Source organism: Podarcis vaucheri (assembly GCF_965113315.1).
Source record: "Podarcis vaucheri genome assembly, chromosome: 1".
Lineage (NCBI taxonomy): Eukaryota > Metazoa > Chordata > Lepidosauria > Squamata > Lacertidae > Podarcis > Podarcis vaucheri.
Window position 1 is genome coordinate 79,692,728 of NC_138759.1, and position 25,036 is coordinate 79,717,763.

The 25,036-nt window shown below is 43.0% G+C and overlaps 1 protein-coding gene across 2 annotated transcripts in view; it reads right to left on the reverse strand.

Moving 5' to 3' along the window:
- Window positions 1–25,036, reverse strand: part of EPS8L2 (EPS8 signaling adaptor L2) — a 91,570-nt gene that overhangs the window by 60,661 nt on the left and 5,873 nt on the right. The window contains exons 1-3 of one of the 2 annotated variants that reach the window (XM_082222235.1): window positions 7,121–7,306; window positions 2,189–2,252; window positions 738–793 (exon numbers count right to left, since the gene is read on the reverse strand). In XM_082222235.1, coding sequence (XP_082078361.1) covers window positions 738–793; window positions 2,189–2,232 — 100 coding nt within the window. In that variant the 5' untranslated portion in view covers window positions 2,233–2,252; window positions 7,121–7,306. Of the gene's footprint in view, window positions 1–737; window positions 794–2,188; window positions 2,253–7,120; window positions 7,307–25,036 lie in introns of those variants that run through there. The other variant, XM_082222234.1, reaches the window with a different exon arrangement.

A 25,036-nucleotide genomic window follows, 5' to 3' on the forward strand; every position in this document is an offset into this window, starting at 1 on the left:
ACTTCCAGAGAGTCTGATGCTCAGCTAATACTGTGGTGGCAACCCTCAACACTCCAGCCATACCACAGGCGAAATGGTGGCAATATTAATGTAAAACAAATGGTTTTTATTTTTAAAAATGCTCTCAAGGAAGGTGTACAGGAAAGTGTTATGGTCCTGCTTGGCAAATCCACAAATGTCATGGAATGGAAGAATGGAGGAAAACACTGGCTTGAACAGAGGAAGAGGCTGCAGAATGAGGCCAGGGGCCCATCCTTCTTACAGTGGCCCACAAGGAGCCTGTGGGAAGCAACAGCACTCTCTCCTTTTGAAGTTTCCAGCAACTAGTGTTCAGAAACGCATTGCTTGCAATAGTGGGGGTAAAGCATAGTCACAATCACTGATCATATCATGACTGTTATTTATGCCATGTCACTTCCCAAATACCAGTGAGTTCCAGAAGTAGCTGGTTCAGGAATGTACAGGGTTACTTTTAGAACAGAGGGCCTCGGAAACCTGCTGCAATCACAAACCCCTGACCCCTATAACCCTCCAGTGTTGCTCCAACACCTTTCAGAGCAAACAGAAACACTCCGCGCAATGGCAGTTTCGTGACTCACTGTAAAAAAACAACAAAGAATATGACTTCCCCACATCATAAACTTAATTCTCACTTTCCAACACACAAACCTGGGATCTGGCATGCTATACTGTCGCAAATTTTATTAATGTAAGAGTGTGAATTTATAAGAACTTACCATATAAATCCTTTGCACTCATTTTGGCAGCTCCATCTGCTTTCCCCATGCTACCACTGCAAAAGGAGAAAGCAGTTGTTAAGAACAAGCCAGGGTTTAGGATGAGAGCAGCTTAAGAGCAAGGGTAGTTGTCGGGGATGCCTCAGGTCTCAGCTCACAAAAGACCAACGCCAAGCTCTTCTTATATACAACGATGTTTATTGCAGTTCATTATTGGTTCCACAACCGAGGCGTGCAGCCCCGCGTCTCTTTCTCCTAGACATTAGAAGTCCCCTCTGAATCGGTCCCTCCCCTACACCAGTTTAATAAGCTAACGCTGCTCCACCTCTTTCTCTCTTTCCTTTTACGCAGGGTCTTTCTGCCCGCCGGGGTTCCTCCCCTCCTGCTTTCTCCTGAAGCGGAGTCTCCAGACTGCTCCTGCCCCCTCCTGCGGGCTTTGGGTCCTAGCCCCTCCTCCTCCGGGCTCCCTGTTCTCCCACGCGCCTCCTCATTTGAACTTGGCGCGCGCGCCCAACTTCTGACCTTCCTTTTGACAGTTATGCTACTCCCCTCACTGCCTTCCTCCCCTTCCGGGAGAACGGCTTGCTCTGATCCCTCCCCTTTCTCTGTCGCCGGAGCTGCTCCCTCTGACACACTGGAACCTCCCCCTCCCTTGCTGCGCTCTGGTGGGGAGGCTGGCCCTGATTCCCAGCTGCCGCTTTGGGGTCCCCTGCTGGCCCCCCGCTCCTGACACTTTCCCCCTGGGGCTCCCCTTGCCCTTACCACAGGCGCCCCTTTCTGGGAATCCTCTGATTCGCTGGAGAGACTCATGGAATTCCCTGCGTCATTGCTATGCTCTTCCTCGCTCTCCTGGGATTCCTCTCCATCGCTCTCCATTTCCTGCCTTCCCTGTGCCTCTGTCCCTGTACCCCTGACAGTAGTAAATGGACTAACAGAGTCCTGAACAATGTTCAGTCCAATCCCCCAACCCATATCTACATAAGAACAGGAACAGACCTTATATACTTAACTGATTCTCCCTCCCCATGTTCACTAATTCACTAATCTGAGAGTTCCAATGATTATCTGAATGTGGGATCTCTCCTAACTCTGGATATTGAAACACTTTCATCTTGTAGGTTCAGTACTCAGGGTAAGGCTTAAAGGAGAGCCTATGTTACAATAATACTCCTGTTGTAAGTCCACTTCATCGGATGCATAAATGAACATGCGTGTCATAGGAAATGACAGCTCCACGGTACCACCACCCACCCTCTGAAAAGTTGTCATCTGCATATAGCCTTAGAGCACTTTTATTGGAAAATGGGAGCCTTGTATATTGTAAAACAGAAAGCAAATGAGGGTGGGGGGAGGGGGACAGGCCTATAAGGCTATGTCACATCTCATTTTCTCTCTTTTACTAAAATTTGGGTGGGGGGGAATGAAGGTTGCTTAATCTTTAGGTTTCTTACTTTGCAGAGCCTGGATGGCTGCTTGTTGATCCCTTGTGGCTCATACTGCTTTCAGGGCATTTACCTGTAACAGATAGGCATGGTTTAGTTGAGACTGAGAAACTACAGCATTTACATTTCATTTACGTATTTGCTTGATGAGAGAGAGAGAGAGAGAGAGAGAGAGGAGCGCTGAAGGGGAAATGTATCTTTATCAGTGTGTTCTGTCGAGAATCTGATGAGGAGCAGCAGATTTGCTATAGGGGAGTAATATATTCAGGGCTTTTTCCCCAGCTGGAGCTCCCCAGGACCTCTCAGGTGGGCTCCATTGCCATTCTAAGAGAACAATGGAGAAGTTAATGGTGAGTTCCAGTACCTCTTTTTCTAGGAAAAATAACACTGAATATATTGTCTACTTGTATATGTGTACAGAAATCAAATTTTAGAAAGTGTCATGAGTTTCCAGTTATCTGTCCTTCCAAACGGAAGTCACACTCTACTAATTTCTGCTTCCGGAACATCTCCCTCTCCCACACTGTATTCCAGCCTCAGTTATTCTTAAAAAGTGACAGCAACTTTGTTAGAGGTAAATAAGGTGGTTAAGAAAAAGAGTTCATGCTCAAATGTATTATGTTTTTCATTTATCATTATAAGAAGAAGGCAGGACTGCAGCTCAGTGACAGAGCAGACACTTTACACGCAAAAGGTCTCAGGTTCAATCCCCAGCCTCTTGTTGCAGGGCTAGGACAGGCCTCTGTCTGGAATTCTGGAGAGCTGCTGCCAGTCAGCGAAGGCAGTATTGAGCTAGATGGATCAATGATCTCACTCAGTATAAAGCAGCTTCCTTTGTTCCTGCTTTACGGCCATATATCACAGTGATCCAATGACATGACTAGCCCAGGTATTTCAGCTCTGAGGGCAAGAATTCCATAATCGTAATTTTACGGAGTGTAGGCAGCACAGTTTGGCACACCACAAATTGTTGATGGAAATGGCACACGGATTTTAATTATAGACAGTGTATGCATATTAGCTATGGCTGCCCAGTTAATGGTGCGATTTTGATGAAGCTTTCCCTCAATGTAAACAAATTGGGCACAATGGAAGTCAAGTTTTCAAAGGCTTTTTGCTTGCTACAACAGTGTCCAAAATCAATCATGCATGGGAATGGCAGGATATTGGTACACATCTTCTTCCTCTTTCTAGTACAGCTGTTCCAGTTGTTTTGTAAAATATTTTATTATTCAAAAGCATGTGATCTTTGAACTCATTATTATGGCATATTTATTTTCCATTCACAGTGGTTTGTTTGCTGGGTGTTTATACATCTTCCTGTTAATCATTCCTTCCTTCCACACTTCTGAATGCATTTCCACGTCACCTTCCTAACCACAAAAATTTAAAGTTTCTTTTTGAAATTGGATTTGTTGCGCTGGTGCTTAGTCCACACATATATTTCCTGTTTAGGGAAGTTTTTAATGTGTGACATTTTAATGTATTTTTAATCTTTGTTGGAAGCTGCCCAGAGTGGCTGGGGAAACCCAGCCAGATAGGCAGGGTATTAATAATAATAATAATAATAATAATAATAATAATAATAATAATTAATAAATAAATACTACTACTACAGTCATACCTCGGGTTACAGATGCTTCAGGCCGCATGTTTTCAGGTTGTGCACCGCACCGAACACGGAAGTACCAGAAGGGGTTACTTCTAGGTTTTGGCGCTTGTGCATGCGCAGAAGCACTAAATTGCACTTTGCGCATGCACAGAAGCGCTGGATTGTGACTCACGTGTGTGCAGACGTGGCACTGCACATTGCGAACGTGCCTCCCGCACGGATCACGTTCGCAACCCAAGCATCCACTGTACTACAAAATACTGACAGTCTGGAGGTGATATTGCTTTATTTACAATAATTTTGAAACTGGCCTCTATGGAATGAAAGTGGACTTTCTCAAAAATATTATTATTAGTATAAATGGTGATAGTGAAACTAAAGCTGAATGGTGTCTTTGAAGAAGAAAAAACACACAAAGGAGCTTAGCAACACCACATTACAGGCTACTATTTTTAAAGTTACATTTTAAGCAAATATTTTTAGTGTCAGACATTTAACCTAACAATACCATCTATAAATACATAGTAACAAATTTATTTAAAGGAAATACATTCATTTGGATACATCTCACATGAATCCCAAGACTTGATTTGACTTCAGAGAAACCAGCAATGAATGAGTAGGAGGCTACATTACAGGCGAAACAATGGTTATTTCTGAGGTGTCATAAACATAGTATGCAGGATACACTTAATGAGTCCCATAAGTGCAATTCTGTGCAATGAATTCTACTTGTGTAAGGGGTCTTCCTCCCTCCTCCCCCTGCACATGTCCTGCAATATTGGGATTGGGAAAGTGGGGATTATTCTGTCTGGCAAGCTGAAACCACAAGAGTGTGACGTCGAATTTCTCCCAATATGATAAATACAGCGCTGCCCATAGTCCTCCTGCTATCTTCTCTGCCTATGGGTTTATTCCCATTTCATATCACTGCAAAATCTGTTTGACCAGAGATGACAGTGGTACAAAAGAAATTAATGTATGCAGCAGGGTGAAAAGGATTTGAGTGACTGTCATACCCACCTTCAAGCCTCTCCAGCCTAAATAGACCAAAAAAGGACACAGAGACCCACTCTATAATTTATGCTAGAACCAGATGTTAAATTACCTGACACCTGTGAGACAATGCCATGCTCTTCTTAGAAGCTTGTTAATGAATTCAAATTGGAGAAAATAGACTGGGGGACGACGACTAGGAAAATACATATTTGAAGCTAGAAAGATCAAATAAGATTTATAACTTGAGCAGATGCATGTTTTCTAAAGGTAACCAGGTTACAAAACAAAGCAATACCACAGATATATTACACAAAGGAACAGATACTGGATCCAGTAAAGAGGTACAGCCTCCTTTCTTGCTATTTGCAAAATGTTTATCCCATCATATAGTCTGCAAAACCATCATAGGAACAATAGTTTGTAAAAAAAAAATTAATGTCTGTCTTGCTATTACTATGACATTATTTGGAAATAATAAATAAAGTACCTCTCACTAATTTCAAGAAAGCTTTAAGGCTTAGGATAGCAAGCCTGACAGTCTATAGAACAGCTAAACATATATACTCAAGAGGCAAGTGGGGATACACACACACACACAGCCCTGTTCCAGGTTAGTGCTAAGAAAATAGTAGTGTCAGTTGATTTGAATCAGCTGATCAAATGATCTGAATTTTCTCCCCATTTCTCTCTCCCTCCCCATCTTTTGTTAAATCATTTCTCCCAAAGAGGTGTTTGTTGTGCCTCACAGCAACTCTGTGGGAGGAAAACAGGCTGAGAGCTAGCCAAAACCATGGAAATTTTTGAGTAGCAATTTCCAAATACATAACAGGGAAATAATATGAATTTATTAGGATTCAACAACCGGGGTTTCAACTTACCTAACTGCTGTGCCATGCTGGCTCTTCAAAATGAGATTATTATTATTAGACATACAGTGCCCTCATCTGCATGCAAAATATGGCTTAGCACAAGTGAGTAAACACGTGGGCTTTCAAAGCGGAGGTTGTGGCTGATCCCCACAGACTTTTTGCTAAACCATAGCTTAGTACAGAGCAGCAACATGATGACCAGGGAGAAGCAAAGCAGCTGCAATCTCTCCAGGAGTCCACACGCTGGCTTATTTGTGCTAAGTCATAATTTAGTCTAGCATTACTTGTGAACCGGGCCAGTGTTGGACCAAGCTTAAGGCATTTTCAGAATACAGGATTGGCATGTTGATATATTTGGAGGCTATGCTTTTTTCAACCAGTATAAAGCAACATCTATCCATGTTAATATTATACTATTAATACTGCTAACACTACCCCAAAATATATGTGTGTGTGTTTATGTAACTAATGCTTACCACCACTATAATTACCCAAATTTATGACATATAGGCAAGGTGAGGGGGGTGTAGGCAGTGGGACAAGGAGTAATCTAGGATCTGTCACTGTTGCTGGCACTGAGTTCATCTCCCACACCAAGCTCATTGTATTTGAATGCCAATTTGTTTAGGTGGTTCAAGCCTTCCAGTTTGCTGCATCGTAAAGTGCCAGCACTGAGTTCCCTTTCATTTCCTTTTGCTCAAGGCACCTCAGTCTCCTGGAATCTCTCACTGTCTGCTTTATGGGTGTGATCAGTTTCTTCATGTTTCAGAAGGTGAGCGTGAATGCTTCAAATCTAAAGTACACTGAGTAACCTGATGAGTATATGATAATTCGGATCCCTCTCTTACCATCTTCACCTGTAGTTATACTTCCAACATTTGGCGCTTTATACTTTAGAGAAAAGGAGTAAGAGGAGACATGACAGAGCTGTACAAAATTATGCATGTGGTGAAGAAAACGGATAGAGTTAAATATTCCTCCCTCTCAAAATGCTTCAGCTCGGGGACATTCAATGAAGCTGGACGTAGGGAGATTCAAGACAGACAAAAGACAGCTTCCTGCTATGCACATCACTTCTTTGCTTTCCCTGTGCCTTCAACCACTCCCAACCCCCAAACTCCTATTCAATAAGCTGCCATCTATGCATGTGCAGTGGTCGTCTCCAATGTACACACCTTAACTGATGTAAAGTTCTGGAGAACTTGGAAACTTGCACATTACTTTGTACCATTTTATCAGGACAGGTATAAGTTACAAGTATAAGTAACAATTGTTTTCTCAAAATTTATCTTCTGTGCCATGACAATAAATAATAGTATTAAAAAACAAAACAAAACTGGAACTATAGTTAAAGTCCATAGAACAGAACAGCCCCTCTCCTATTCAGTTTCTTCCATGACCACTCATTAAAAGAAAACCACCCCATGGAAGGCAACTTCCACACAGACATACAAAATCTACCTCACATGGCAATCCAATGCTTCTCTTTGACTGGGAAAAGAGAAAAAGAATTTGGGCAACATGCATACAGGCGCTGCTCCGAAATCAACAACTGATTCAATGATGCAGCAGAAGCAGAGCGTGTTACTTCTGGTTTCATCCTTTGCTGGTGGAGAAGGCTTTTGCAGAGAAACTCTCAGCTCCTCTGAGGCTTTCCTACATGTTTGATGCTTTAGATAAGAATGTGAGAGTAGCAGAAGCCTAATAATACAAGGCTGTCACTGGACACTTTAGCTATTAGATAACACCATGACACTGTCTTTTCAATTTAAGAGGATAACAAAGCTCCCTCTGTTTGGTTTCCAGTTCCTAACATTTCTCAGAGTTAATTCAGAGCAGGAGGGAAGTACTTAGATAGCCATTTAAAGTGGGAAGCAGCATATTAATTTACCAGCATAACTGGTACCACATGGATCTAACCTGTATTCCAGGGGTGGAGACCCCATGGCCACCCAAATGTTGTTGGACTATAACTCCCAACATCCCTGAATACTGTCCATGCTGGCTGGGCCTAATAGGCATTGAAATCCAACAACATTTGGAGGGCCGCAGGTCCCCCCCCCTCTGTAATACCTCACTCCAGCTACAATGGCAATTAAGGGAATAGCCCAGGAAGTTCAGCTTTCCCAATCCTGACACCTGACTCTAGGCTCCTGCTTTCTGCCCTGCCTAAAACAATAGGTGCACTGAAAGACAGACATGGTAATGCTGCAACTCCAGGAATGAAATCCATCAGCTGAAAACCACAGACTTTTTTTTGTCCTTTGTGAGGAACAGAGGAACGCAAAAGTTCACTAATCTGTAAGAAGAGTGGTATTCAATAATCAGCAGCAGGCCAAGAGCATTTGTGGAACCTGGGCCAACAAACAGGAACCTGGATGTCAGACAGGAAAAGAAGGGTGGACCCTGCTGCAAAACTTGAAGCAAGCACACCTTGTTCTTGAACATAAATTTTTCACATTGCAGACATTCAGCAGAAGACAAACATGACGCTAAAAATAATGCAGCCTGATCAGTTGAGAGACACCGGATACCTGTAGCCAACACCCCCATGTTCAACTAAATCTAATATGTAGGTCAGAATATGGTTGGCAATGCTAGAGAAAAGGCTTAGCAAAAAGGAAGGCATTATATTGGTATCCATATGAAGAGAAAAATAAGATAAACAACTATCTCAGATTGAATGCCCTCTCAGGACCTCGTCATGCTATCGGTGAGCTTTCTCTCTAGAACCACTAACTACAGTACTTGGAAACCAGAAATAAATCATTATCAGTTGCACTTTTGGATCAGACCAAGGATCTGTCTAGACAAGCACCTTATTTGCAACACTAGTCAGTCAAGTGCAAGGACATGAAGGCCACAAGCCCTTTTCTCTATAATGGTCATCCAGCTGATTGGGTACCAAATCCGGGCCTAAACCCAAACTGGGATGGATCCAGATAATCAGTCTCATCCAGGAATGCCTGTAGTTGTTCCACTATGATCCACTCTACCACCTTCCTCAAAAAGGGAGCATTTACGACTGAGCAATAGTTATTATAAGTTGAAGTAGGAGTAGTATTGTTTTAATTTATTCCTTGCATTTCACCCCAAGGTATCAGGGTGAGTTACAACAATTTAAAATGCAAGCTTAAAAACCTACAATTGCCTCCAAAAATAGTTTAAACATGCATTCACAAATACTAAAATATTGCTATTACACTCCGTTGGGCCCAGGGCTGGTTTTCTCAGGAGTAGACACACTACCACCTCCTTAAGGTGGCAGGCAGCACCCCCTCTTGTAAGGAAGCATTCACCACTCCCTGGACCCCCTGCCAATCCCCCCTACCCCTGCTTGATTTCACTAGTTATGATGGGCAGGGATTGAGAGGTCACATATTTGGGACATATCCTGCAAGCACCCTGTTCCCATTATCAGGCATTGTAAACTGCATCTGACCCCACAAAGCTGGAGGAGATGTCGCATTTAGGTACCTCAGCTGGAACTGGAACCATAACAGTAGCATCTGAATCACTGTGGAGTTAAGCAACTTTAGTCTCAAAATGATGGCCCAGGAGACTGATGACTGGTGAAGCAAATGCAATCCTGTACATGCCTACTAAAATGTCTACTAAAATGTGAGACCCAAATGGGAATAAGATTTCAACCTTAATGAGTTCAAAATCCAAAACTAAAACACTGACAATCACAAGAGTGAGGGAAGCTCTAGACATGGCAATAGCTGCAGCCACAGTTTATATGAAATTTTTAGAGTAGTTGGAAGAAACTGGGAAGTTCATTACATATTGTATTTGTTACAGGCTAATCCCAAACCATGGACAGTCCCATGGACTGCAAGAAGATCAAACGTATCCATTCTTAAGAAAATCAGTCCTGAGTGCTCACTGGAAGGACAGATCGTGAAGCTGAGGCTCCAATACTTTGGCCACTTCATCAGAAAAGAAGACTTCCTGGAAAAGACCCTGATGTTGGGAAAGATGGAGGGCACAAGGAGAAGGGGACGACAGAGGACGAGATGGTTGGACAGTGTTCTCGAAGCTACAAGCATGAGTTTGACCAAACTGCTGGAGGCAGTGGAAGACAGGAATGTCTGGCGTGCTCTGGTCCATGGGGTCACGAAGAGTCGGACTCGACTAAATGACTAAACAACAACAACAAATCCCAAACCAAGAGCACAGCCACAATTTTTTGGTCAAAATGTGAGTTTAAAACAAACAAACAAATAAAAAATTTACCTGAGCATGCCTGGGTAAATTTACCTCCCCAAACAAATAATATGCACAAAACATAGCTACTGCTTGTGGTTTGTTTGGAAACAATTCATGAGCTGGGGAGAACCAGGGAACATGACAAGCCAGGCTGTGCCTGGTTTTATCTGCCACTGGCAGAGAAAGGGGGGGTGGATGCAACCCCCTTCGGGTGTCATCTGTGAGGGAGGGGTGACATTGCTGCACTGCCCCCCATGGACGCTCACTGTGGGCAGCTAGCCCCCCCCCCCCAGTGTACACACTCTGGGTGCCGGAGCAGCTAGCTCAGCCTCTGTCATCTGCACTGCATCAGGAGTGGAGGAAAAGTACCACAAAAGCTTTTGAGCAGCATACACATAAAACCATAGATTGTTTTAAACCAGGGGTCAGCAAACTTTTTCAGCAGGGGGCCGGTCCACTGTCCCTCAGACCTTGTGGGGGGCCAGACTATATTTTGAAAAAGAAAAAAAGAACGAATTCCTATGTCCCACAAATAATCCAGAGATGCATTTTAAATAAAAGGACACATTCTACTCATGTGAAAACATGCTGATTCTTGGATCGTCCGGGAGGGATTTAGAAGGCGATTGGGCCAGATCCAGCCCCCAGGCCTTGGTTTGCTTCCTACCCAAGTTTTAAACTATGGTTAATGTGACATGTGAACTAGGCCTATGTCAATAAAACCCAACAGAAATAAACATTCGGAAACTGAACAGTTTTCAGCATCAAAAACATTCATACTAGTAGCCAAAGGGGAAAAAATGTGAACGATTGATGGAACAAAAATACCCGCTAGTCACTCAGCATGAATGAGTGTATAAATAAACCAGAAGAAAAGATAAAAATAGTCAGTATCTAGAAATCTGCTGGAGGAAAATTGTTCCAAAAGAAGAGGGATTAGGGTTTCTCACACTCTGTTTCTCAGTTCAGCAGACCAAAGAAGGAGGTCGTCCATACTTGCAGATATTTTTGGAAGTCTGAGCAAAAGTAAACAAATGGGCTTCATATAAAAGCTGGCTGTCATTTTCTGGGATGAAAAAGACTCTGTAGAAGAAGAAATGCCATATTGAAATGGTGTGCAACATGAGTCATTTACTTTTGGTTTGAAAAAGAAAAGAAAAGAAACAACTTCACTTTCCTCAGCCTGCCTGGGAATAACGCAGCAGCAGTTTGGAAAAGATTTCATAATGTTTTCCTCTTGCCCAAAGCTGTTCAAGGTTTGGCTGTGGAGCTTTTCCTTACCTCCCTCCAAAACTGTGACTAGTGAAATCTTTCGCTTCTTTTGACACACACAAACCTATCACAAGGAACACAGCAAAGAACTTTAGGAAATGATATGCATTTTGGATGCAGGCAGAGCTCAAAGGTTGCAAGGTGGGAGAAAGGAATAGGATGAAAAGCTGCAAGCCTTCTTGGTGCAATTTCTTTGGCCATATGTCCTGCTTTTTTCCCCTTCACCACTATTGCCACACACACCTCAAATCCCCTATTACAGAAGCAATTTTAAGAATATACTGCATTTATGTCATTGCATCTATGTGCCCACTCACCATTCATACTCATTTGTCTCATTCACAATGAAATTCCTACACAGATATCCTATGTGATAATCCTGCAGATCTGAAATGTGCTGCCGCATGTAAATACGTCTTAATACCAGTAAATCAAACATGACGACAGCAGCTGTGTAGAACAGTCCTAAGTATTTCATCAGAAATAAGTCCTGCTGAGCCTTGATTATTGATTAAAGCCCTATATAAGGCATTAATAATGTAATTGCCTTATTAACAGCTCTGCAGCAGATATCTTAACAAAGCTCTGAAGCAGTGCTTTTCCTAGGGCAGGGGAAGAGAGAGAAAATCTGGAGGCGGAGTTGCACTTTAGGGGACAATGCAGAGTTAATTTATTCTGCCTGAATGCAGTGTAAGTGCAATTAAATGCAGGCATGGGAAAACTTTGCCCTTCTCAGTTTTGCTGAACTATTAATCCCAGCCCCAACACGCATGGTGAACGGACAGGAATGATGGCAGTTGTCGTTCAGCAACATGTGAAGAGCCAAATGTCCCCTGCATTTGGGCTAATCCCATAATAAGTGTACTCGGGATTGAAGCCTCAATTTTCTTAATGCCATTCAGTATTGCATCAACTGAATCATAATATGATTTAGAAGACATCCGAAGGTAGCCCCGTTTAGAGAAGTTTTTAATGTTTGATGTTTTATTGTGTTCTTAATATCCTGTTGGAAGCTGCCCAGAGTGGCTGGGGAGGCCTGCCCAGATGGGCGAGGTATAAATAATAAAATTATCATCGTCATTATTATTATTTGCTTGTTTCCCACATATAAAGTATCCTTCTAATGTTCCATGTCCATAAGTCAGCATCCCACAATGAAGGGGACAAGCAGTGAAGTTGTGACAGATGAAAGGGTTAGTGGTATAGTCATACCTTGAATGGAATCCTTTCATTGAAGTCTGTTCAACTTCTAAAACACGGCTTCTGATTGGCTGCAGGAAGCTCCTGGAGCCAATCAAAAGTGCAGAAGCCCCATCAGACGCTCGGCTTCCAAAGGAATGTTAGAAAACTGGAACAGTCATTTCTGGGTTTTGATTGTCCAGGAGCCAAAACGTCCGAGTTCCAGGGCGTTCAACAACTAAGGTACGACTGTAATGGCAATGGTGAGGGGGGATTATGATCCTTCATTTAAAAGAAAGGGGATCAAATACCACTTTCTTGCAGGAAGTGTTTTGCCTGGGAACATAAACAGCAGCAGACCAATCCCATCCCTCTTCCCAAACCTATTTGTATCATTAGAAACTTCTAGGTTACCTGGAAGGTGGGTGTTGTGTATTACACATTGCCAACTAAAAGGTTTGGGATCTTTAAAACACATCTGAAGCACATTCTTTCACTTAAAGAATTCTGGGCACTGTGGTTCGCCCCTCACCGAGTTACAATTCCCAGCAACTCTTAACTAACTACAGCGCCCAGAGTTCTTTAAGGGGGAAAATGTGCTTTGAATATACTGTACTTTAGCTGTGTATTGTGTATGCAGATTAACAGCATCTCAAGTCTAAGTTACACATGTCTGCTGGAGCCCAGGTCTTGCTCAGTAGAGTGAGGAAGCTATCTGGGCTGCAGTACTCACATTAGGAAAGGAAAGGACAAACAGAACATTTATAAGGCAAAATATACGCCAAGCAAGTAACCCCTATAAATAAGGTGAGGGAACAGCTGCAGTCGCCTGCAGTTCCTGCGCAATGTTTGCCATTTTGCCAAAGGTTGCAGGCAGCTTTACCTGCAGCAATTGTATGTGGATTGCCCTCTTAGAAGACAAAGTCCAGCAACTGGAGGAACATGTAGCTATGCTCCAAAGAATTAGAGAGCTGGAGCTCTTCTTGGAAGCAACAGAGAACACCGTCTCCACCAAGGAGGAGACAGGGGACACCCCTGAGAAGGAGGCTAGTTCACCAACACAGGTGCCAGATATATGGAGAAACGTGACTCAAAGAAGTAGGAGGCCCAGGGTTCGCTCTGATTGTTTAGAAATACACAATCGCTTTGAAGTCCTCTCCCCTAGCATGGAAGACGAAGAGCAGACTCCATTTGAGGATCTCTCCCTCATTACAGTCGATCAGGTATATGAAGACGAGCAGCAAAGTCAGTCCTCAGGGAATGTGCAGGCGACCTTGGACCTTGGACTGCCAAGGAGTGTGGTGGAGTCTCCTTCTTTGGAGGTCTTTAAGCAGAGGCTTGACATCCATATGTCAGGAGTGCTCTGATGGTGTTTCCTGCTTGGCAAGGGATTGGACTCGATGGCCCTTGTGGTCTATTCCAACTCTATGATTCTATGATTCTAAGGGTGAAAGAAAGAGAGCTAAAGAAGGCTCAGTGTGGATGCTGTGTTGTTGTTTTTTAAAGCAAATGAAAATTTGAAGCAAATAGAGGCTTGCTGTGAGATGTGGAAATGCAATAAAATGAGCGTGAGCAGTACAGAACATTCCTATACCATACATGTTCCCTCCGTTTCGGAGGCATATTGCTAGTTACCGTATTTTTCGCTCTATAGAACACATTTTTTCCCTCCTAAAAAGCAAGGGAAAATGTGTGTGCGTCCTATGGAGCGAATGCAAGGGAGAGGCAGGCGGGAAAAGCCCCCAAGCTTCATGCGCTCTTGCGGGTTTTTCCCCAGGAGGAAGAAGGGACTGACTGGCTGCATCAGTCCCTTCTCCCACCTCCCAGAAAAGCCAGGAGAAGCCGCGCAGCCCCTTTAAAGAGCTCACGGCTTCTGCGGGCTCTCCGGGAGGTGGGGGAAGCTGCAGCGGATTCCCTCCTCCCAGGCTCCCTTTGAAGCAGCAAAGTGGGAGGGGAGCAGGTTACAATCGTGTAAGCAGCTCCTCTCCCACTTTCCTGCTTCAAAGCAACCACGGAGGAGGGAAGGAAGGGGATCCATGCAGCGGATTCCCTCCTCCCAGGCTCCCTTACTCGTGTAAGCAGCTCCTCTCCCACTTTCCTGCTTCCACTGCAGTTGCGAGCAGAGGATCCATGGCTCCGCTTCCTTCCCTCGAAGCAGGGTGCGGGGGGTGCAGGGGGGAAAGAGGGCAGGAAATAGATGCCGGGCAGGAAGACACAACCACACTTTGACCACTGGAAAGTCCACCCCAGCCTCCCCAGATTTCCACTGAGACGGCCAGGCTAATCTCGATGGCCATAAGTCAGGCTCAGCATTATTAATTGGACCTAGATAAGCCATGGTTCCCCTTCCTACCCTCCTCTGAGGCTCGATTTAAAGCAGCAAAGCGGACAGGAGCCACCCGCTTTGCTGCTTTAAATAGTTTAGTGCAACATTTGATTCAGAATATTTTTGTGTGTGTTTTCCTCCTCTAAAAACTAGGTGTGCCCTATGGTCAGGTGCGCCCTATGGTGCAAAAAATACGGTATTTAACAAATGTAGACAGGTCAGTAAATTCCTCTGCCTAATGCTTTTCAAGCAATACTAAGCTTCCCAAGCTTTATGTAATATTTAATATACAACATTTAAGTAGTCATACCTCTCACTGCATTATAGTAGCTGATATAGTATAGTTATTTTTGTAGATTAAAAATAATGGCTCTGATGAATGGAAGGGAGGTAAGTGTTCTCTTTTAGTGGTAGTCACTTCACCGTGTTAATTAACTCTATATGCATTAATTAAAACATATATACATGCCTACATACAATCTGGCTTTCAAGTTTTGCTCCACCTATTATTAACTATGATGCAACTGCTAAGAGTTTGCCATTGGCAGAGATGCCTTGTGGACATGAATGAACTCAGCTTTTGGTTGTCATCCCTAATTTGTTATCTGATTCCTGAAATTATATGTAAAGCTTCTAATAGAGACTGTAGCTACAAGGTAATTGAATTTAAGTTTGCATCTCTAGCACAGTCCAGACACCAGGACTAAATAAAATAGACCACACTGAATTCTCAGATCAAAACCATTATAAGAAAGATGGGATGGAGTAGAACTCCAATGACTCTAACAAGCGACAAACACTAAAAAACCCAACAAGATTAAATTATAGGAAATAAATGGGGAGGAGGAGCCATATGTTCTTAAAGAGAGCATCAAAGGGAAGGGCTGGATGGATTTATGCTCCAGCTGCTCTATCAGAACTCTTTAAATAATCTTCCTGCTCCTTAGAAACAGAACTTGCATAAGAGTAAGAAGCACATGACCAAGGCTGTATATTTGTTTCAACATTCCTTCCCCAAAGCACTGGAACAAGAGATTTGGTTAAAACATTTCATCCACTTACAAGCTTGATCTGTCAGTCACACAAACCCACTGCACACCTGTAGAATCTCTGCAGAAGAGGGAGGCAAGATTGTGAGTGTCTATGGCATGCTCTTGGTTCCCCAACCACAATCTTCTTGGGGGTTCAGAATGCAGTGTCTAACTCCAGCTACAGTGATAGAGGAAACCTTTTCCCCCACTGCTGTGCACACAGAGCAAGTAAGGAGTAGCAAAAACCGAAGGCAATGTGAATAGCAAGCCAACTCCTCACCTCCTTCTTATCATTGTGAATGCAGCAATTACTTTTTGCAGAAACACACCCATACATCATTGTTCATGGGGTTTGAGCCTTCCAGCTCAACACAGGGGTGGCTACTTTCCTATCCTGCCAGTCTTCCATTTTTAGCTCTTGCTCACATCCTCTGTGTATATATATGTTTGGATATTTGCTAACAATCCATACTCAGTTGTAACTTGGCACATGCTATGTCGACTGGGGAGTGGCACTTTAACAAAACAAACAGGCACTGCTTTGGCTAGGCTGGTGGCAGGACTGGCACACAGGCGTTCTGTGTTTGAAGTTCGAGACCGCAGACCAGGTAGCGGCTTTGACAGTTCCAGACACAGTTTTGCACCCAGTAGCATCAAGTTTCTGAAGGAAATCCTCTCGAGAGCACCAAAGGATCAGGCAGCCTGGGACCAAGGCCTTGTGATGAAGATGAAAGAATTGTAGGAAGTTTTTAAAGGGAAAACTGACAGGAAGTGATATAACCATATCCTGTCCAAGTATGTACTCAATGGTTAACTCTCTGGTGCTGTGATATGGAGCCTGTTGTATTACCAGAATAGGCCAATATTTGTTGTATTGCATTGCTAGATGGTGCTAAAAACATTTCATTAGGTTTGTGGGCGTGGCAAGCTTCCCAAACAGAGCCTGAGCCCCAAAAGGCTCTAGAACTGCCTTTCTAGAGGGGTCAGCCATGTTAGCCTTTTGCAGAAAAACAAATAACACATTGTGACACCTTAAAAGACTGCCACATTTATTATAGCATAAGCTTTCATGAACTACTGTCCCCTTTGTCAGATACATGAATCACTTTCCTGAGCTTCAGGTATATACACATTTCATGGGGAGTGGGAAATTTTGGACAGAGAAATCAGAAGGAAATGAAACACTGAAAGGAATATATTGTATGGTACTCATGTGACGGGTCGCGGGTGCCGCTGTGGGTAAAACCTCAGCGCCTAGGACTTGCCGATCGCATGGTCGGCGGTTCAAATCCCCGCGGCGGGGTGAGCTCCCGTCGTTCGGTCCCAGCTCCTGCCCACCTAGCAGTTCAAAAGCACCCTTAAGTGCAAGTAGATAAATAGGTACTGCTGTGTAGCGGGAAGGTAAACGGCGTTTCTGTGTGCTGCTCTGGTGCCGGTTCGCCGGAGCAGCTTCGTCACGCTGGCCACGTGACCCGGAATTGTCTGTGGACAACGCTGGCTCCTGGCCTCTAGAGTGAGATGAGCGCACAACCCTAGAGTCTGTCAAGACTGGCCCGTACGGGCAGGGGTACCTTTACCTTTACCTTTACTCATGTGACCTTGAACACAGCCCTTGATCTCCACCCACCCTACCACACACATTTCATGGAAGTCAATGGGATTTCAGTGCCTTAATTGTCCCTGCGAAAGCAGATACGTATTGCTATAGTTCTAGGGCAAGAGACTCTGTTCCTGCATGATGGCAGATATTCCCTGTGCTGTTGATGAATCAAGTCCTGTGTGCAAAGCAGGAGGCAGAAACCTTCCATGACAGCACATAGCGAAGGAGCAATTGTTACACCCACACCCTTCTCATAACCCCAAGTCACGACCAGCTCCACCATTCCCTAAAGCAGCATGAACAAGCTCCTGAGAACCAGGAAATGTAGCTGCTTCAAACTCTAAGCAAACCAAATTCAGGCTTTTATCTTAGCATTTATTCCCTGGAGAACCATGGCAGTTCACAAAACCCAAGCCTAGTAGGTGTGGTGGAGGAATAAGAAGGGGGGAAAGGATGGGTAATTCCATCTCCTTAGGAGCAAAAGTTTACCTTGGTGTACCAAGTAGCAACCATGCAACACTTTCATATTCAGTTCAAGAAACCAAAAATGAATTTATTACGGATCAAGCATCCTGGAGAGATTGAACACCTTTACAGCACAAAATATAAGTCCATACTTGATTCTCAGTTGTTCACTTCCAACATGCCAGTCTCTGCCCACCAAAGTACCTGTATCCTAAGAGTAGACTTAAGATAGAAGCAAAGGCTTGAAGCTATCTCCATCCTTCTTTTACCCTCTCTTTCTGGGGTGGGCAAAAGAATCTGTTTAATCCCTGGAACCTACCGTTGCCAGACTTTCCTGCACCCCAACACACAAGCAAACACCTCTTTTTTCAATTGCTAGATTGAAACCAAAACCTTTCAGCTCATAGTCAAAAGGCTACCTTAAATGCATGGCCCACTTTTAAAAAAATGGCCTTGTTACATTAACTGAGTCAAGTAAAAAATGCCTTCTGAATGGGAGGTTTTTTATTCCAGGATGTCAGGGGTCAGCAAACTTTTTCAGAAGGGGGCCAGTCCACTGTCCCTCAGACCTTGTGGGGGGCCGGACTATATTTTGGAAAAAAACCCTGAACAAATTCCTATGCCCCACAAATAACCCAGAGATGCGTTTTAAATAAAAGCACACATTCTACTCATGTAAAAACACCAGGCAGGCCCCACAAATAACCCAGGGATGCATTTTAAATAAAAGGACACATTCTACTCATGCAAAATCACACTGATTCCCGGACTGTCCACAGGCCAGATGTAGAAGGCGACTGGGCCGCATCTGGCCCCCGGGTCTTAGTTTGCCTACTCAAGTGCTACAGTGTGCAACACACTGTCCCACTGATCATGGTGGGGCAATGCAAATGTGAAACAAGAATATTCTTCCTCCAGGGAGCTCAAACTGCAAGAATCCTCCAAATTCTGGAATATGTTCAGAGCATTGTCCATCACAGCAGAAAATGCTGGTGCAGTTATACCCTTTACGTCGTGCTGTTTCAGCCTTCTCCAACCTGATATCCTCCTGATGTTTTTGACTACAACTCCCATCAGTCTCAGCCAGTACATGACAGCTCAGACTAAAAGAAACTAGAATTCAAAACATCTAGAGGATGTCAGGTTTAAGGCGGCTACACTACTCACAGTAAGTTAAAACCCACACCAAATGACACACTTGTTCTAATGTATTGTTATAACATTGAAATTGATGTTTGAGACACTGGCTGTGCCCAGATACCACATTTTTATCATGTTAGTAATGAGCCTAGCCTTCACTGGACTTGTAAATGTGGAGAGGAGGAATTAAGAAGCGTTTGCTTCCAACTTCCAATTTCAGTTTGTGCCATTTCTGTTATGCTCAACCCCCAAACACAGTTAATTTTAACTATGGACTATTTAGACAACACTGCTTCATAAGCCAGTTTGAAGTTGGCTTGTTTCAAACAAACCATAGTTAAGTTTAAATACCATTTGTCAGGTTCAGATGACATAACAAGCTGAAAATGAAAAAAAAGGAAGTGAAAATGCTCGACCACCTTCTTGTAGCAACACTGGAGGGTGGGGGGGGGGGAGGAGAGAAGAGAAGAGAAGAGTATCTGAGTCTGGGGGAGCAGGAGGCTACGCTTGCTTCCATCACAATAAACCATGGTTTACTGTGATGTTTGAGCTGAACCACTCTGTACTGCATAAATTCATGAGCTAATTTGACTTTGTCAGAAGGCAGTAATCCTACCCAGACATTCAAAATCCTTCACCATTCTCCAGGGTTCTGCATGGGGGGCGGGGAGCCTAGATGAAAAGAGAAGCCTCCATGCTTTCAGAAGTCATGCCTACAGCTACTGGAGAGAGGTGGGCATGGTGAGGTGGGTGCAAAGTTAGCATGGTGACTGGGTAGCAAGGGGAGGTGGGTGCAAAGTTAGCTTGCTTGTCCACTTTCCCTCCTGATTTGAGGGACTTAGAAAACCAGAAGATATGTAGTGTATTCATTCTTTGTGGGCATCCCAGAGGAAAATGGGTGCCAAAAGTATACACATTTGTCAAAAAAGCAGGAAGTATGATGATGGGAGTTTTGAGGGAGTAGTAGACAAAGATCCAGGAAGCCAGGCCAAGAAAGTCTGAGAAAGAATTATTTTTACACCAAGCACGCAGTCAGGCTGGAATAACCCACCCAGGGCAGCCACAAAAGCTTTTAATCACTGCAGAAAATGTAGAAAAGGGTGTAGTTGTATAGCTAGTTTGACCTCCCTTCCTGGCTTCCCCACCCACAATATTTGGTGGTACTATGCGTCTCAATAAAATGAGAAAAATAGACTGGCGTGTATATTTCCTGCCTTTCTATCCAAAGTGACAGAGGTAGCAAGGGATGGGGGTTCAGGAATGGTTCAGATTTTAGTGCAAACCTACTTAATTTGCACTTTCGAAGACAATATGCAAACCAAAACTGAACTATATTGCTCTGAATTTTGGGACTAGGTCTCCAACTAAATAATGTATATATTTTAGAAAGAAGAGTGTATAAAATGCTTATATGGCAGGAAATAACATACAAAATGCAGCAGGGAAAATTGTTAGCAGTGCCTACTACATACTGGCATGTCTAAATTATTTTATTCCCAACCACCACATCTTTATCTCCCCCTCCATTCCTTATCATTTTTTAAAAGTTTTTATTAAGGTATACACAACTAGTAACAAAGGGATGGAAAATGAAATGTTTGTAAATCCAAAATATTGATGGTTTAAATTATTATTTACCTGTATTACCCAGTTTAAACATCATAAGTCATTATATAATAAGGTAAAGGGACCCATGACCATTAAGTCCAGTCGTGGCCGACTCTGGGGTTGCAGCGCTCATCTCGCTTTATTGGCCAAGGGAGCCGGCGTACAGCTTCCAGGTCATGTGGCCAGCATGACTAAGCCGCTTCTGGCGAACCAGAGCAACGCACGGAAACGCTGTTTACCTTCCTGCCAGAGCAGTACCTATTTATCTACTTGCACTTTGATGAGCTTTCGAACTACTAGGTTCGCAGGATCGGGGACCGAGCAACAGGAGCTCACCCCATTATATATCATGTTGTAATTGTTACTGCTCTGGTTTTCTTCAACAACTCTGTCTACAAATTCAAAATTTGTTTTCAGATTTATTTTACATTTTATTTAATTATTGTTCTTTTACTCAGTTGTTGGATGTGACCAAATTTGTATTTCTAGGAACAATATCTGCTTTTTTGATAATGAAAACCAATAAAAAACAAATAAGTAAACTATCTATGGCATTTCAAATTGTGGAGGGTATTAGGTTTTTTTTGTTTTGTTACTATGTTATGTATTTTTGTGTTTTTATATTGTAATCCACCTTGTGATGTTCAGATGAATGGCTGTATAAAAATTTAATAAATAAAATATTAATTTGATTTAAAAAATAAGAGAAACTGTTTGCAAACTGTGTATCAGGCAAAATTGCATACAAAAATGTGTATATTTGCACAAAGTACACAGTTTGCACAAAAATGCTGATGAATTTTGCTGAGGACATTTAAAGCAAAACTACAAAATAATACAGAAATGTAGAGATATTAATTTAAGACAAGAAAGATAAGGAACTAGAGAAATAGAAACTGACAGAATAGCCTTTCCCTAGAGACAGCAATAGGGACAGCATTGAAGGACTCATGGGTTCCTTAGTAATTTAAAATTCTACTGACCAGCCCCATGGATCCATTGCTGTGATACCAAAAGGCAACTCACTGAAACCCCAAAATGTGTCCTTAAAAAAAAAAGTGCCCCACACTTTTGCATTTTATCCATCTCCACTTTGCCATGTGGCCCCCAGAGGGCTGATCCTGGGCCAATATGGCCCCTGATTCAAAAGAAGTTTGCTATCCCTGTTTTACAAAAACTGTTGAATCGCTGCAAGAAAGGGAAAAAAACTTCTAAGAGCAACAATATATCGGATGGAACAACATGCAGTATTGAAATTAGATTGTTGGTAGATACCAGGACTGTTTTATTTTCTGAATACAGCAGCCAAGTGTGGAATTTTGTACCCCAAGAACAAAACCCACTGAAATTGATGTAACAGATTCTGTGAAATCAACAGCCTTCCAGGGATGAAATCAATCCCTGACATTAGCATGTCAGATTCTAAACTACCTAGCACAGATGTGAGGTTCTTGCAGATGTGGACAATTTAGCAGCACTCAATCATCATTAGTATTCTACTTTAAGCAGGAAGTGGAATAGCAATGCTGCTTTCAGATGTCTGGCATCCAGATAACTTTCTGTAGCCAAGAAACCAGTTCCACCCCTCCTCCCTATTTATTCCTCAGTCCCAAATGTTGGTAAGAGGGTAATTTTCATTGGACCACTGTCTATGGAAATGGTTAAAATGCTTCTTCTCCCCACCTGCCACACAGCTCATTACTATCTCCCCCCTCTCACTGCACTCTAAATCATAACACCGTTGAAATTGGGGGGTTGTGGGAAGAGACACGAGAAACAGATATAAAACAGATACAAGATAATTCTGTTTGGAAAAAGAAAGGCTAAAGAAAATAGATTCCAAGCGCAATAGGCCACAGTTTCTCTAACTGTGCCCTCTATATCATGGGTTAAATTGATGGGTTTTCTGAGCTCTGGATAAATGTAACCTGAGCAGGGAAAACGTGAGATGAGGATGTTTTGTTTATGATGTCATGCAAATGTTCCATAAAAAGTGAGTAAACAAAGCGTAGGTATTTCACAGTAAATGTTCTGTGGTCTTCAGGAGACCATAAACAGCAACCAATAAAAATTTGAATGATAAGTAACTTAAAATGCAATAGTATTCTAAAATCATACACAGCATACAAACCCTTCCCCTACATCAGTTTAAAAGATATCTCTTTAATGAATGGGACTTTTAAGATACAGTAACAGATTTGAATCACAAAGCTGGTATCCTCCTGTCGCTTGCATTAAGGGGCACTTGTAAGAACTGTTAGTTTCAAGATACCAAACCAAACACATACCCGCTTCTTCACCATACATCTACTGCAGTTGCAAAACAAAATATGATTTTGTAACACTCTTTCAACTAAAATTGGAAGCATATTTTGCTTGCAATAGCAGAGGGTTCTAATACCAAGAGCTTCTGGGTGAACCATTTCCATAAGGCGAAAAGTCTCCCTAGGTAATTTCTGCTGCAATACTGAGTCACTATTAATACAGAAACCTATTGCAGACAACCAGCTTTTCCTGTTCCCTCAACACAAACAGCTTGCATAGTGATCATTCAAGTGCTATGAAGAGTAAGAATCTTCCACCCTAAGTCTAGCCCATATATCAAGAATTCTCCAGCCGTGCCATTCAGTTTGCCCTGTTCGGCACTATCTTTTCTAGTCCTGCTTCTCCCCTTGCAGAGGACTTAGATGGACATGAAAACCAATCGAGCAAGCAGCAATGCCTAGCAACACAATGAAATGGGTTGTCTCCAGCTTTGTCAAGCTCAAAGCAGACACATTGAAATCAATGCACATTACTAACTTAGGCTCTTTGGCTAGATGGTTAACAAGTCCTGCTAGCACAACAGGGTTTCTCTCCTGCTCCCTTCCTACAGCCTGCAAATTGGCTCAGGGTTCGATAGGAGTGCACACACCAAAACAGAGTGCAGGGGGAGGGGGAGGAGAAGGGGGATTGTTTTGCCTGGCAAGCGGAAATGCTTGCACTGACTGAATTCCTGCTATGCTGAATTCCTGCCCTTAATTTCAATAGGCCTACTCTGAGTTTGACCAACTTTGGATACAACTGAACAGTTCCCATGCCTTTTTAAGAATTGTGTAGAAGAGGAACCTGAGCTGGTTTTCTCATACGTGTGCCACTGCAACATAAGCTGGGCTTCCTAAAACCCCTCTGCTATAGAACAACTAAAGGGCCCAGAACGTTGTCCTTCATTTCATCGTATCCAAGGAGTCTGGCCAGGATGCCGCTTATTTTCACTAACAAGTGATGAAATTAAGGCTAGATGGCTACACCCTTCCATTTATCTGAAGATGGCTCAGTTCCAACCAGCACCTGCTTGTATAGTATCTTTCACTCCACTGCTCCTAGTTATACTGTTGGCTACCAAATCCACAATACCTGCCCCATACATCTTGCTGCCTGGATGTTTGACCCCTTAGGCATAAGCTACAGACCTCTTTAGCAGGTCTCATCATTTCTCTCCCGATATACTATCACAGGAAAATTGGACTACACAAAATTGATCATGTATGGCAGCCTTCCCCAACCTAGTACTCTCCAGATGTTTTGGACTACAAGTTCCATTAGCCCCTACCAATACAGCCAATGATCAGGGAGGATGGGAGTTATAGTCCTGAGCACTGGGAGGGCACCAGGTTGAGGAAGGCTGCTGGATAGTAATGACTCTTACCCATCCCAACCAAGGGACTTTTCCATCCCAACAGCCTTGAAAGCTGTTCACATCAGCCAGCCTGTACCAAATCACTCTTGGCACATTGTGTATGTTTTTATTGATTTTATTTTGAATTGTGCTGCAACCTGGGCTCCTATGGGTGGAAGAGCAGAATAGAAATGGAATGAAACGAATGAATACATAAAGAATTCACCCTTTCTTCTTCATGAGACCTACTAGAAGCTATGGATTTGTTTGGACTGGCTTTGAATCATCACCATCTCATTTCCCAAAACCTCTAGCTTGCCTTCCTATTGGACTAGGGCAGCCAGATGCAAAGGACAACAGAACCCCTGCACCTCAATTGTTGTACAGAAGCTACAATAGCTCCAACAGGTGTTGCTTCTACATGACCCTGTCCTCTTTTTTATTCTGGCCACCCTGAGGTTGACCCCTTCATATTTAGCTCCATATCTCCTGCATAGCTCTAGCCCACGAAACATTTCCCTTGATGATTCCTCCATGTCAGCCAGTCATTATGGTTCCATCAAGGAGTCATACAACAAGAGAAGAAAGTAGTAAAGCAGTAATAATTACGATAAAACAGATATTCACAATAGCAGTTAAATTTAACCAATTTATTGCACTACTGAGAAGGTGGAAAATTGGCTTGGACTTTAGAAGCTATCAAGGCAAATCCCACCACTGCTAATAGGGCCACTCTATAATGAGAAGTCAGCAGAAAATCAATGTTCTGCAATTAGATTTCCCCTCAAGGGCTGGATCTAAAAATGTTGTGCAAACTGCAGGGGAAAATAGGACAAGATAAGGAGGTGTGTCCTATACAAAACCACTGCCACAAGGGCAGCCTTTG